Here is a 13,354-nt window from a genome sequence, read left to right as displayed (position 1 = left end):
AGGATCATTAAGGACCCTATAAGCTCTGACTATGATTCTAAGGCATACTTGGTATTTTACAAGTCTAGATGACTGCCTTCCTTTTGGATATTTTCCCATCCTTTCTCACAACAGAAGAAAAAGTTAAAGCACAATGAAACAGAAATAGATGTTTGAAATAGAGATTTCAAGTAGCTTTAGGACACAGTTAAAGTAATATATACAGATAAAATAGTTACTCAAGAAACATTTATTCTTTCCCACATGAAAGTGAAATTACAGTTGTAAACATGCACTAAAAAATATTTGTTTTACAAGGTAATTTGCTATATGACCATGACCTTGAGGTGTTAGACAAGATAATTATTAAAGGCCCTTTAAGTTCTGAATTGTGCAATTCTAAGACATTCTTGGCACTTTACATGTCTAGATGACTGCCTTCATTTGGGGTATTTTCCTCCACATTTTCCAGTCTATTCTCATTAGAGAAGAAAACATTTAGCATACAATTATAGAAATAATAATTTTTAAATAGAGATTTAAAGTAAATTCAAGATATATTTACACTGAAATATACAGGTAAAATAGTTGCTGAGTCAGGAAACACTTATTCACAGTATGAATTTCATTAATTTACGGAAAATAATATGAACCGTGTAACATTTTTCTTACAGGGTCACTGAATTCTTTTAATTTTGTAGGTAGAGACATGTACAACACTTATAGAATTTACACAGTACTAATTTCAAAATAGGTTTTTGACCTCTAAGAATGAAAGTTCTCAGTGACAAGCTTTAGATGTGCAGCTTTAGCTCAGTGGGTGTCAACTCTGTCATAAGAAGCAACTATACACAAACAGTAACCCCCCAGCATGAGAAAGTGAAATTAGAAACTTTTAAGGCAGAAAAAAAATCTCTCCAAAGTATAAACGATTAGGGTCCAAAGAGCATGTTTACAAATGACCAAAGTTATTCAACTGAGCAAACGACTTAATTTGCACAGTAACTTTACTTACTCCTTCCTGATTTCTAATTCTGGGGACTATTTATGCTGTACCTACTGTGAAAGACATTGAGAACAGTAAGAATCATCAGACATGGTCCTAGAGGCATACTGGTAAATGTTTAATAACCAGCTCTTGAGGGGAAAATAAGCCCTTACTTACAGCGTTTACAAATTTCTATGGTGTAAAATACTCCCACTATGGCAGATTTCAAGCTACCAACAATTTGAATAACTGGCTCACAAAATTCCTGAAACTAACAGTTGTTTCTCATAAACCAGTATAAGCCAGCTCGAAAACACCACTGTTTGGACCCCACCCTCAAGTAGCTCATAATCTATTCAAAGGTATGTATTTTAGAGAACAGAAAAGAATAGGGAAGATAGAGATAAAATGCAAATAAATAATACATATTTTTATAATCAATTTTAAAAGTTAAAAGGAACACTAAAATCTGTGGAATTTTCCTACTCTTGTCATTTATTTCAGGAAGTTAAAGTTTAGTATATTTGGGAGAAAGTAAAGGATGAGTGGAATAAGGACAAAAAAAGACATCCTAGTATACATGCTAACAGTAATCATCTTTATGTTGGAAGAAAATACCTGCTAAGGTAAGGGCAAATATAATGTAACTTTTAAAATTCTATCTTCTTTAAACCTGTTCAATTCAGTTCACAGTCCTGAAGATTTGTCCTCTCCTCTTTGGCTGCAGCTTTGATGAGTTTAGCTAGCTTATTTTGCATAATACTGAAGAGCGTACTGCTTCACATCACTCACACTATCATCAGCCCAAATAAAAGGCAAAACTAAATGCTGCAGTCTGAAAATTGAACTTCCCTTGCATAGTCACCCCGTTGTTTCAGATCTTGGGCAAGTGCTGGCTGGGGTGATCAGGAAATTCTTCTGGTAGCAAAACGTGGAGTCTGCAGGTTGGGCATGTCCCCTGTTGCATCAACCAAGGTCTGATGCACTAAGGAGCAAAAAGATTCATGTCAGTCTCTCAGATTTAGCCTAGCAGAGGCAGCTGTTACTCCATACATCAGCGTTGCCAACCAACATATCTTCCAGTGGATCTCAGAGCCTTATTTGGTGGATTGCCATGAAAACTTCTGCAATCATGGAACTTTGTCTGTGATTTGCTGAGCAATATAGTTGGTAACAGGAGAACACCTTTCAGCCAGTTTATTCTATTAAGATCCTTCCCCCCAACCCCAATCTTCAGGAAGACTAGTTCTTCCTAATAACGAGACTGAGGAAACCTATTACATTTTTTCTCTAGTTTATTATACATTATTCTAATTTATAATCTAGAAAAAGTCATACTTAAACATACAAATGTCACAAATACCTTGTATCAAGTGCTTATGGTGTTCTGAAGTTAAAATCCCTAGATAATGGATATACTTTTCAGATTGCTCTTTCTTTGGTCATAATGGTAGTACTCTTTGGCTATGAACTATATATTAAGTTATTTGCTTGAATACTGACTCTCCAAAAACAAATCATTTTTACATGAATGAATAATGGAGACCCAAGTCAGATGAGAGAGGATTAAGAATAGGCAATAGATATGAGGCCCATTAACTTTAGAGAGTAACCTGAATGAATTACCTGCTTTCTATTCAATGAGCAATAGCAAAGAATAAAATAAGTTTTGTGAAACATTTATTTTCTAAATGGATCTTTAGGACTTTTAAAACTTCAAGTGGGAAAAACAGATGGCTAAGTATCTATCCTGGAGGTCTTTTGGGATTAGCCATTCTGTGTATATCTCTTCTTATCCAAGTAGATACAAAACATAATTCTGTACCAGGTATCACATATCTTTGAAATGATGTTTTACAGATACGGCTTGAATGAGCTGGCTTATTGTTCACTTCCCTGAGAAGCCTTTCTTGTGTAAGATTATCTTTTCCTGTGTCAAATTACACCTCTGCATCAGAAGACTTGGATCATAAATTGTATATCAATAGCACTTGCACAGCAACAACACCAGAAGTTAATCTATATAAATGCCAATAATCTATATAAATGCCAATTAACAAAAGATATGCCAGCCTCCCATTTTTATAACATCAACGCTCAGGTCTCAGCATCTTCAAAAGCAAATACGGGAGCCTGGACAGACTGTTAAGTCTTATGCGTTATAACAGCCGTTGGCTATCATTAGGTGTGGACAAAGGACACTATTTATAACAAGCCAAGGTGAAGTGGCACTGCTGCTAAACTGCCAACTGCCAAGTCAATCAACATTCCTTCCAGTTCTGTTCAAAGGAACTGCCACTCTGTCCCATTAAATCTCATCATTGTCCCCTTCTCCTGCTAGGTGTATCGAGATCTGAGAAAACACAATGCAATCCATGGCTAGGTATGGGAAAACATATAAATGCTTCTGTGCGGTACCCAAAAGCCCAGAGTTATATCCAGTGAAATTCATGACACAGTAGTGGATGATACATGTATACAATTTCAAGGAATGCAGTATGAATTTCACTTAATTGATTAATGGCAAAATATTAAAAAGATAAGTTCACCTGAGAGTGGAATTTGTGCGCACAGGGCAAAACTGTGAGGTTTTCTGGAGAGAGATTCTCATGACAGATCACACAAGGTTCCTCTTCCTCTTCCTCATCATCCTAGGGAAAATACACATAAGGTTAAATTCAGCTCATTTCTCTCCTCTAACTTTAAATGTATTCAGAATCAAGTCTCAGTCTCACCAAATTATTGGCTCCTTCCCGCGTGGCAGGACCTTGTGAACTGAGGGGCCTCCGGGCTGGTTTTGAGGGCTGGGCAGCATTAGCCTGAGGTGGAGGAGTATGGCTGGGTGAAGCACTATTACCATTTGGCACAGATTTTCCTTGACTCTGAAAATTAGAATATTATACTTATTATTTTTTTTAGAATTGAACTAAAACAGGAAGAACTGATAAATACCATAGAATAGGCTACCGTGAGAATTAGCAAAAGGGTAAAGGTTAATCAGGTTCATGAGAAATCTTGAAATAAATGTTGGCAATATTACTTATATACTAAGAACCAGGTAAAACCAAAAATAACTCTAGGTGCTCTTTCAATTAAAACAAGTCTTTGCAGAAAATTAGAAAAAATGTCTCCTTTTAGAGCCATTCAAAATAACCTAGAGTAAATTTCAAAAGGGTCAGTTTTATTCTAGAATGATCAGGTGGTGTTTCCCATGCCATTTGTCAAGCTGAATTGTTTGTTGTTAATAGATGATTTAATATGATTATAGACTGATTTCCTGATCATGTAATGGAGATAATTAATATGGCTAACTACTAAAGATAAGGGCCAGGAGATAAAGTTGTCTTTTCTTTTTTTCTTTTTTCTTTTTTTTTTACCTGAGATCTCTTGGGGTCAATAAATTGGGAAATCTTGTGAACAATTTCATCAAATGTCAGTCTAGATAAGGACTTCCCATGAGTATCCTTCAATTTCCGTAAGAAATCTGTAAGCTCCTTTCTGGAAGAGATCAAGGAAAGAGCACTGGTGATTTTCCTACTGCCTTGAGGATGCGCCCTCCAAAGGAGCTATGAAATCCTATCACAGGATTGATATGTAGCATACAGATGTGACCCTTTAGATTTCTGATCTAAAAAAGTGATCACAGGTCCATCTGCATTTATTTTAAACCAAAATGAAAACTCCTAATGTATTGATTAATGATACTTAATGTGTTTGTGAGTAATAAAGTTTAGTATTTATTTTCTTTCCAAAAAGAGATTTTAACTGTTTTTAAAAGCTCACTGTGTGAAAATTAAGTTTGTTATCTACTTATTTATGTACTGAGCTCATTATATCATATCTCTCAATGCTCTCTCACTCAAGACTAAAATATTCTCTATGACATAAATCACAGCAAGATCCTTCTTGACCCATCTCCTAGAATAATGGAAATAAAACCAAAAATAAACAAATGGGACCTAATAAAACTTAAAAGCTTTTACACAGCAAAGGAAACCATAAATAAGACAAAAAGACAAGCCTCACAATGGAGAAAATATTTGCAAATGAAGCAACTGACAAACAATTAATCTCCAAAATATACAAGCAGCTCATGCAGCTCAATATCAAAAAAAACAAACCACCCAATCCAAAAATGAGTGGAAGACCTAAACAGGCATTTCTCCAAAGAAGACATACAGATTGCCAACAAACACATGAAAAGATGCTCAACATCACTAATCATTAGAGAAATGCAAATCAAAACCACAATGAGGGGGGCTTCCCTGGTGGCGCAGTGGTTAAGAATCCACCTGCCAATGCAGGGGACACAGGTTCGAGCCCTGGTCCGGAAAAATCCCACATGCCACAGAGCAACTAAGCCCGTACACCACAACTACTGAACCTGTGCTCTAGAGCCCACGAGCCACAACTACTGAGCCTGCGCGCCACAACTACTGAAGCCCATACGCCTAGAGCCGGTGCTTTGCACTAAGAGAAGTCACTGCAATGAGAAGCCCGCGCCACAATTAAGAGTAGCCCCCGCTCACTGCAACTAGAGAAAGCCCACATGCAGCAATGAAGACCCAATGCAGCCAAAAATAAATTAAAAAAAGAAACAAAACAAAACACAATGAGGTATCACCTCACTCCAGTCAGAATGGCCATCATCAAAAAATCTAGAAACAACAAATGCTGGAGAGGGTGTGGAGAAAAGGGAACCCTCCTGCACTGCTGGTGGAAATGTAAATTGATACAGCCACTATGGAGAACAGCATGGAGGTTCCTTAAAAAACTGAAAATAGAACTACCATATGACCCAGCAACCCCACTACTGGGTATATACCCGAGAAAACCATAATTCAAAAAGATACATGTAGCACAATGTTCACTGCAGCACTATTTACAATAGCCAAGACATGGAAGTAACCTAAATGTCCATCGACAGATGAATGGATAAAGAAGATGTGGCACATATATACAATGGAATATTACTCAGTCATAAAAAGGAACAAAATTGAGTTATTTGTAATGAGGTGAATGGACCTGGAGTTGTCATACAGAGTGAAGTAAGTTAGAAAGAGAAAAACAAATACCATATGCTAAGGCATACATATGGAATTTATAAAAACGGTACTGATGAACCTAGTGGCAGGGCAGGAACAAAGACACAGATGTAGAGAACGGACTTGAGGACACAGTGGGGGAAGGGGAAGCTGGAACGTAGTGAGAGAGTGGCATTAACATATATACACTACCAAATGTAAAATAGTTAGTGGGAAGCAGCTGCATAGCACAGGGAGATCAGCTCAATGCTCTGTGATGACCTAGAGGGGTGGGATAGGGAGGGTGGGAGGGAGGCTCAAGAGGGAAGGGATATGGAGATGTGTGTGTGTGTGTGTGTGTGTGTGTATATATATATATATATATAGCTGATTCACTTTGTTGTACAGCAGCAACTAACACAACATTGTAAAGCAATTATACTCTAATAAAGATGTAAAAAAAAAGACTAAAATATTCCTTTTTAACTATGTTACTATCAGTCTCTTTCTGTCATTATTAATAGTTCTACTTTTGTAAAATTCAGAAACAGAAAACAAAGATTTAACAGAAAATGAAAGCAAAGACTGAAAGACACATTAATTATGTGATAAAGAAACCTAGGAATATTTTAACTGATACGTTCTTTTTCCATTCCCATAGCCATTGACCCAAAGCCTGCATATACATTTTTGGTAGGATAGGGTAGGATGATAAAAGTATTTTTCTTTCTCAAATGAAATGTCATGTCACCAGCCTTATAAAACTACCTTTGATTTACTGTTTATTTTCTAGATATATTTATAACAACTATATTACAGTTCTATTTTCATTTTCTATTCACTATTATATTTATAAAACCATAATCTAATCCTGAAACATAATGGTACATATGTTAAATAAAAGCATTGGTCTTCAAATGAAAATGCTGGTGAAAACTAGAATTATTTCATTTGATACAAGATTAAAGATAAAAGACACTTCATTTCTGGAGGAGTAGAATTAAATAGTTTTCTGCTGAAGTCAAAACTGTGAAAAGCACACTAAAATAATGATTTCTTGCATTTAACTATGTCCCCTTTCTTTGTCCCCTAACAAAGAAATTACAAGAACCCTCAATAAAATTAAGGAAATAGGAAAGTAAAACCTGATTATGTTTGGGCTTATATGGCATACAATTAACTTAAAATTCACTTTGGAAATAGGTTATTAAGGTAATTATTGCAGCTAGTGGCATAAAATTGGGTAGGTTTACAACTGGTTGTACTTTCAGTAAATGAGCAAACCTAAATTTAAAAGTTTACTCTCTCATGACTTTAAACTAATAATTTTAGGGAAGAGGTTTAGCATTTATACTGAAAACTGTCTCTTCTTAATAAATTTCATTTTCCCTACCAAGGCCATGGTTAGGAAATACTTGTACTTTGTGTGTGTGTGGGGGGGGGGGTGTTATATTTCTCTGAAACATTTCATTGGCATAATTATGGCTGTGGAAACTATAGAGTATGATCTGTACTCAACACTAAAAGAGACTGAGGTACCTGGTCTGTTGTGGAAAGGCAGTTTTCAGCCTGTCTGTAATCTTCTCCCAATTCATCATGGGGGGATCACTTCCCAGACCTGCACTGGGAGGCACAGCTTCTCCCACAGGCACTGGCACCGTCCAGGCTATGCTAGTCATCTGTAAGGAGCACAGAGTTACAACCCATCAGCTTCAATTATTAGGAAGCAAGGTTCCATGCCAACATTACATTTCCATACCTCAGAAAATGGGTAGAATGAAGAGGAATACTGACATACATGTTCCCTTTTTAGAATTCTTTTTCCTTACAGCACCATATTTCTAACTGTTTGTATATGTTTACCTTTATTTTAAAAATGGCACATGCTAGTCTCAGTAATTGCAAACATATACAGAAATACATACAGAGTGTGCATTTCTGAAAGCAACCTAAAGTTTGTTAACAGGGGAATAAGTCAATAAATTGTAGCATATCTAATCAAGTCCTTAAAAATAGATTTGTATGTCTGAGCATATGAGATGTCCACAATGTATGTCTCATTTTCTAAAAAAAGTCTACGGCACAGCATTTATGGTAGAACTCATTTTATAGTAAAACATTTTTTAAATGTGTATGCACAGAAAAAGGTCTGTAAGATACAGAATAATCTGTAAACAGTGATTATTTTCTAGGATTCAACAGCAGGGTAATTTTGCTTTCTACTTTATATAATTATTATATACTTTGTATATGCTTTATGTGTTTCTACATTATTTGCCTTTTTATAATTAACATATACTACTTTTATAATTAGAAAAATAATGAAGTTTAATTTTCAAACAACTAAATAAACATGAGAATACTACTAGAATATCTGCCCAGTGTCATGAATGTTACAAAGGTCGTATGGAAGTAGTAGCGACAACTTTGAGCCATGAAACCATCAAACAAAGTTTTCCTCATATTTTATGATGGTTCCTTCTTAGAACCATCAAGTTTCTAATTAATATCAGTAATTGAATATTTTTGAAGTGCTTATCTGATTACTAGGATAATTATAAACATGCATCCTTTACCTAAGACTACAGATTATTTTCAAATATAAGGTTATTACTTATGAAAAATTACCAACAGCCACTGAAATTACTCACACAAAGCCTAGTAAGTCAGAGAAAGAGCAGAATATCACCAGAAATCTGGGTTTGCCTGAGTGTCAAGCTTTTTCAGAGGAATCAGGAAGTAATCTTATTAGAAGGTTGAGGTACTTTAATGTTTTCAATAAAATTTTATTTATAGTTCCTTATAGAATGGTGCAGGAGCAAACCACCTGAGCAACACTGTAATATCATGGTGATAAAAAAGATGTGGTACTTAGTAAATATGTTAAGGCCTAGATACATATTTATTCATAGAGAGGCAGCCTCTACACAAATGAGTAAGTCCATTTGACTATATGTTTCAAAGGGAGGCTGTCAGCAATACATAGGTACAAAATAAACCCCAACTGACTAGAATGTAGTTATGGGAAAGTCAAGATTAGAGAATTTTTTCATTATATTAAACATCAATCATCTGGGAGAAGATTTTTCTTGTAATAAAAAGTTTACCTTGACCAAGATTACAACTAATAATCCTAATCATTTTAAATTTCTCTGTTGCTTCTTCAGGTTTGGATAAAGCTTATATGGCTCTTTGTGGCTAGAAAGATTTATAACTTTATAGTATAATACGTTGCAAGGTGATATTTATATTACCTGTTTATAGATAAACAATGTCCTACTATACACACACATATGTGTGTGTGTATATAAAATTTTTCTTTAGCTTTGTGGTATAATGTTGTGACTTTGGTAGGTTGAAAAGCAAAGAAGCTAACAATCATGCTAAATTATCTATTAAAAATATCAATCTACCCTGCATTAGTGCCTGTTATAGAAGCAAAACTGTAAGAATTCTCTACTATAATATTATATTTATCTTTGTATCTAAAAACTATTATAATCACTTAATGAAATAGTTAAATAATATATATAATGCATTTAATGCAGTGCCTCACATGGAACTATTCATTCAATCATCATCATGATCATCATGATCATCACTACCACCATCACCTTCATCATTACTTATCAAGTATATGAACAAAGAGAAGACATTCATTCTGGAAGTCCACTGTAAGTGACAACAAGCTAGTTAATGTATATTCCACCAAGAAGGGATCTGTACCAGTGGGGGTCTAGGCTGACCAGTTGCAGAGATGACTCCAGAACAAACGGCAGGCATTTGAGGAACAGTGAGTACAGGTCTAAAGAAAGATTCTTTCACAACGGGTCTTCCCAAGAACTGCTGTATCTAAAATAGAAAAGATAGAAAATAAAAACAAAACCCTCACATATTTATATATTTACATAGTCAATAATCTAAACTCATAGAGCAATTTTTTTGAGGGGGGTAGCTGCTTTGAAATCTAGATACAAAGCATATTAGAAACAATGTTGTCATAACGTTAGTTAAGTATATGAATATTTGAAAAAGCAAAGGGCAGTAAAATATACTAAAGAGCATGGACACAGAAGACAACTGGGTTCTAGTCCTACTTTCTCTCCACCTAGCTGGGTAATCTTGGATACCAAGTCATTAATCTATAAAGTAAGAGGGTTGGGTTAGGTGATCTTTAAAGTTCTCTGACAAATGGAATAATATAGGACTATGGAAAGGAGCTCTTCAATGAGTACTGTCCATGCTGATAAACAATACTGACAGTCAGAAATTCTGCTAAAGAACCAAAGTTGTCTATAGAAAATATTACTTTTGCTATTATGTATTGAAGGGACCTTGTACCACCTGGTGGAGTTCTGACCTTATGTTTAGTTCCAAGGGCAGTGGAAAGCTGAAGTGGGGTGGGCCAAGGGAATAAACCCTCCTACAGTGACTTGCAGACATGCCTGTGAATGTTACTGAACTTCCCAGGGGGTTGTAGAAAGCTAGCCCTTCTTAGCATCTACCAATGGGATGGATACCTTATTGGCTGGACGACAAAAGAGGACAGGTTTATGGAACATCTACTATGTGCCAGGTCTAGCACTGGCATAAAGCAGAAATTCACCTATTTGTTGAATTTAAAAAATGAGCATCGAGATAGCTCTTAAGTACCAATACTGAAACCAGCAGGGTGAAAGTTAATGGGGAACTTCATAATGGAGAGATAAGAATGACATGTGATTCTTAACATCGCTAAATGAGAGACACTGTGTGTCTTCTAATGTGTGTATACATCATCACCTATAAAGTACTCTTGCCAAAAATACTGAACCTGATTCTAACTAACCCTCTAGATCTAATGATCAGGTTATAGGAAATAGAAGAATATGTATAATGGCATCACAAGGATGTAATCAGTTACATCAATAATGTAGGAAGTTAGTTTTTTAACAGATAAATGATATGAATAAAAGGGAGGGAGTTAGGTAGCTGTTATATTTTAAAGAAAAATAACCAGCCAAATGAAAAGTATAAACCTTATTTGGATTGTTTTTTTAAAAATAAGGGTTTTTAAAGTAATGGTAATTATAACCACATTGGAAGTACTGTCAATCTAGTTAAGAAAAAGACATTTCTGAGACAACTGGGGAAATATAAATTTCAATATTAGACATTAAAAATTATAATTTTCTTAGGTACAAAATGGTGGTGTGATTATATAGCCAATAAGAGTAAGAGTCCTGAGGCATAAATCTGAGGGTAGGGAACAAGACTAAGGACTGAGTTTTATGATCACAAAGGTCAGCAGCAGCTTTATACTAAGGAAGTCACTGAGTTCACCGTGTGGCTGACAGTGTCTTGGTGCTCCGGCCTGTGTCAGGCCTGAGCCTCTGAGGTGGGAGAGCCGAGGTCAGGACATTGGACCACCAGAGACCTCCCAGCCCCATGTAATATCAATTGACGAGAGCTCTCCCAGAGATCTCCATATCAACGCTAAGGCCCAGCTCCATCCAACCGCCAGCAAGCTCCAGTGCTGGACGTCCCATGCCAAACAACTAGCAAGACAGGAACGCAACCCCACCCATTAGTAGAGACGCTGCCTAAAATCATACTAAGTTCACAGACACCCCAAAACACACCACCGGAGGCGGCCCTGCCCACCAGAAAGACAAGATCCAGCCCCACCCACCAGAACACAGGCACCAGCCCCCTCCACCAGGAAGCCTACAAAAGCCACTGAATCAACCTCACCCACTGGGGGCAGACACCAAAAACAAGAGGAACTACGAACCTGCAGCCTGCAAAAAGGAGACCCCAAACGCAGTAAGTTAAACGAAATGACAAGACAGAGAAATATGCAGCAGAAGAAGGTAAAAACCCACTAGACCAAAATAAATGAAAAGGAAATAGGCAGTCTACCTGAAAACGAATTCTAAGTAGCGATAATAAAGATGATCCAAATCTTGGAAATAGAATGGAGAAAATACAAGAAATGTTTAACAAGGACCTAGAAGAACTAAAGAGCAAACAAACAATGATGAACAGTACAATAAATGAAATTAAAAACTCTCTAGAAGGAATCAGTAGCAGAATAACTGAGGCAGAAGAATGGATAAGTGACCTGGAAGATAAAATAGTGGAAATAACTACCACAGAGCAGAATAAAGAAAAAAGAATGAAAAGAATTGAGGACAGTCTCAGAGACTTCAGGGACAACATTAAATGCACAACTTTCGAATTATAGGGGTCCCAAAAGAAGAAGAGAAAAAGAAAAGTCTGAGAGAATATGTGAAGAGATTATAGTTGAAAACTTCCCTAACATGGGAAAGGAAATAGTCAATCAAGTCCAGGAAGCGCAGAGAGTCCCATACAGGATAAATCCAAGGAGAAACTCACCAAGGCACATATTAATCAATCTATCAAAAATTAAATACAAAGAAAAAATATTAAAAGCAGTAAGGGAAAAGCAACAAATAACATACAAGGGAATCCCCATAAGGTTAACAGCTGATATTTCAGCAGAAAATCTGCAAGCCAGAAGGGAGTGGCGGGACATATTTAAGTGATGAAACGGAAAAACCTACAACCAAGATTACTCTACCCAAGGCTTCCCTGGTGGCGCAGTGGTTGAGAGTCCACCTGCCGATGCAGGGGACACGGGTTCGTGCCCCGGTCCGGGAAGATCCCACATGCCGCAGAGCGGCTGGGTCCATGAGCCATGGCCGCTGAGCCTGTGTGTCCGGAGCCTGTGCTCCACAACGGGAGAGGCCACAACACTGAGAGGCCCGCGTACTGAAAAAAAAAAAAAGATTACTCTACCCAGAGAGGATCTCATTCAGATTTGATGGAGAAATTAAAACCTTTACAGACAAGCAAAAGTTAAGAGAATTCAAAACAAAACAAAACAAAACAAAAAGTTAAGAGAATTCAGCACCACCAAACCAGCTTTACAACAAATGCTAAAGCAACTTCTCTAGGCAGGAAACACAAAAGAAGGAAAAGACCTACAAAAACAAACCCCAAACAATTAAGAAAATGGTAATAGGAACATACATATTGATAATTACCTTAAATATAAATGGATTAAATGCTCCAACCAAAAGACATAGACTGGCTGAATGGATACAAAAACAAGACCCATATATAGGCTGTCTACAAAAGACCCATTTCAGACCTAGGGACACATACAGACTGAAAGTGAGGGGATGGAAAAAGATATTCCATGCAAATGGAAATCAAAAGAAAGCTGGAGTAGCAATTCTCATATCAGACAAAATAGACTTTAAAATAAAGACTATTACAAGAGACAAAGAAGGACACTACATAATGATCAAGGGATCAATCCAAGAAGATATAACAGTTGTAAATATTTATGCACCCA

At 36.4% G+C, this 13,354-nt stretch overlaps 1 protein-coding gene across 5 annotated transcripts in view; it reads right to left on the bottom strand.

Moving 5' to 3' along the window:
- Window positions 1-211: 211 nt before the first annotated feature.
- The window catches only part of DZIP3 (DAZ interacting zinc finger protein 3), a 121,280-nt gene continuing 108,137 nt past the window's right edge, over window positions 212-13,354 (bottom strand). For 4 of the 5 annotated variants that reach the window (XM_030836732.2, XM_060298045.1, XM_030836735.2 and 1 more), the window contains exons 27-32: window positions 9,718-9,843; window positions 7,531-7,670; window positions 4,345-4,465; window positions 3,703-3,849; window positions 3,517-3,618; window positions 212-1,952 (exon numbers count right to left, since the gene is read on the bottom strand). In XM_030836732.2, coding sequence (XP_030692592.1) covers window positions 1,842-1,952; window positions 3,517-3,618; window positions 3,703-3,849; window positions 4,345-4,465; window positions 7,531-7,670; window positions 9,718-9,843 — 747 coding nt within the window. In that variant the 3' untranslated portion in view covers window positions 212-1,841. The remainder of the gene's footprint in view (window positions 1,953-3,516; window positions 3,619-3,702; window positions 3,850-4,344; window positions 4,466-7,530; window positions 7,671-9,717; window positions 9,844-13,354) is intronic. The other variant, XR_004035098.2, reaches the window with a different exon arrangement.

This window comes from Globicephala melas, chromosome 4, assembly GCF_963455315.2.
Source record: "Globicephala melas chromosome 4, mGloMel1.2, whole genome shotgun sequence".
Classification (NCBI taxonomy): domain Eukaryota; kingdom Metazoa; phylum Chordata; class Mammalia; order Artiodactyla; family Delphinidae; genus Globicephala; species Globicephala melas.
Note: the sequence above shows the minus strand (reverse complement) of the source record. Positions and strands in the feature narration are given on the sequence as shown.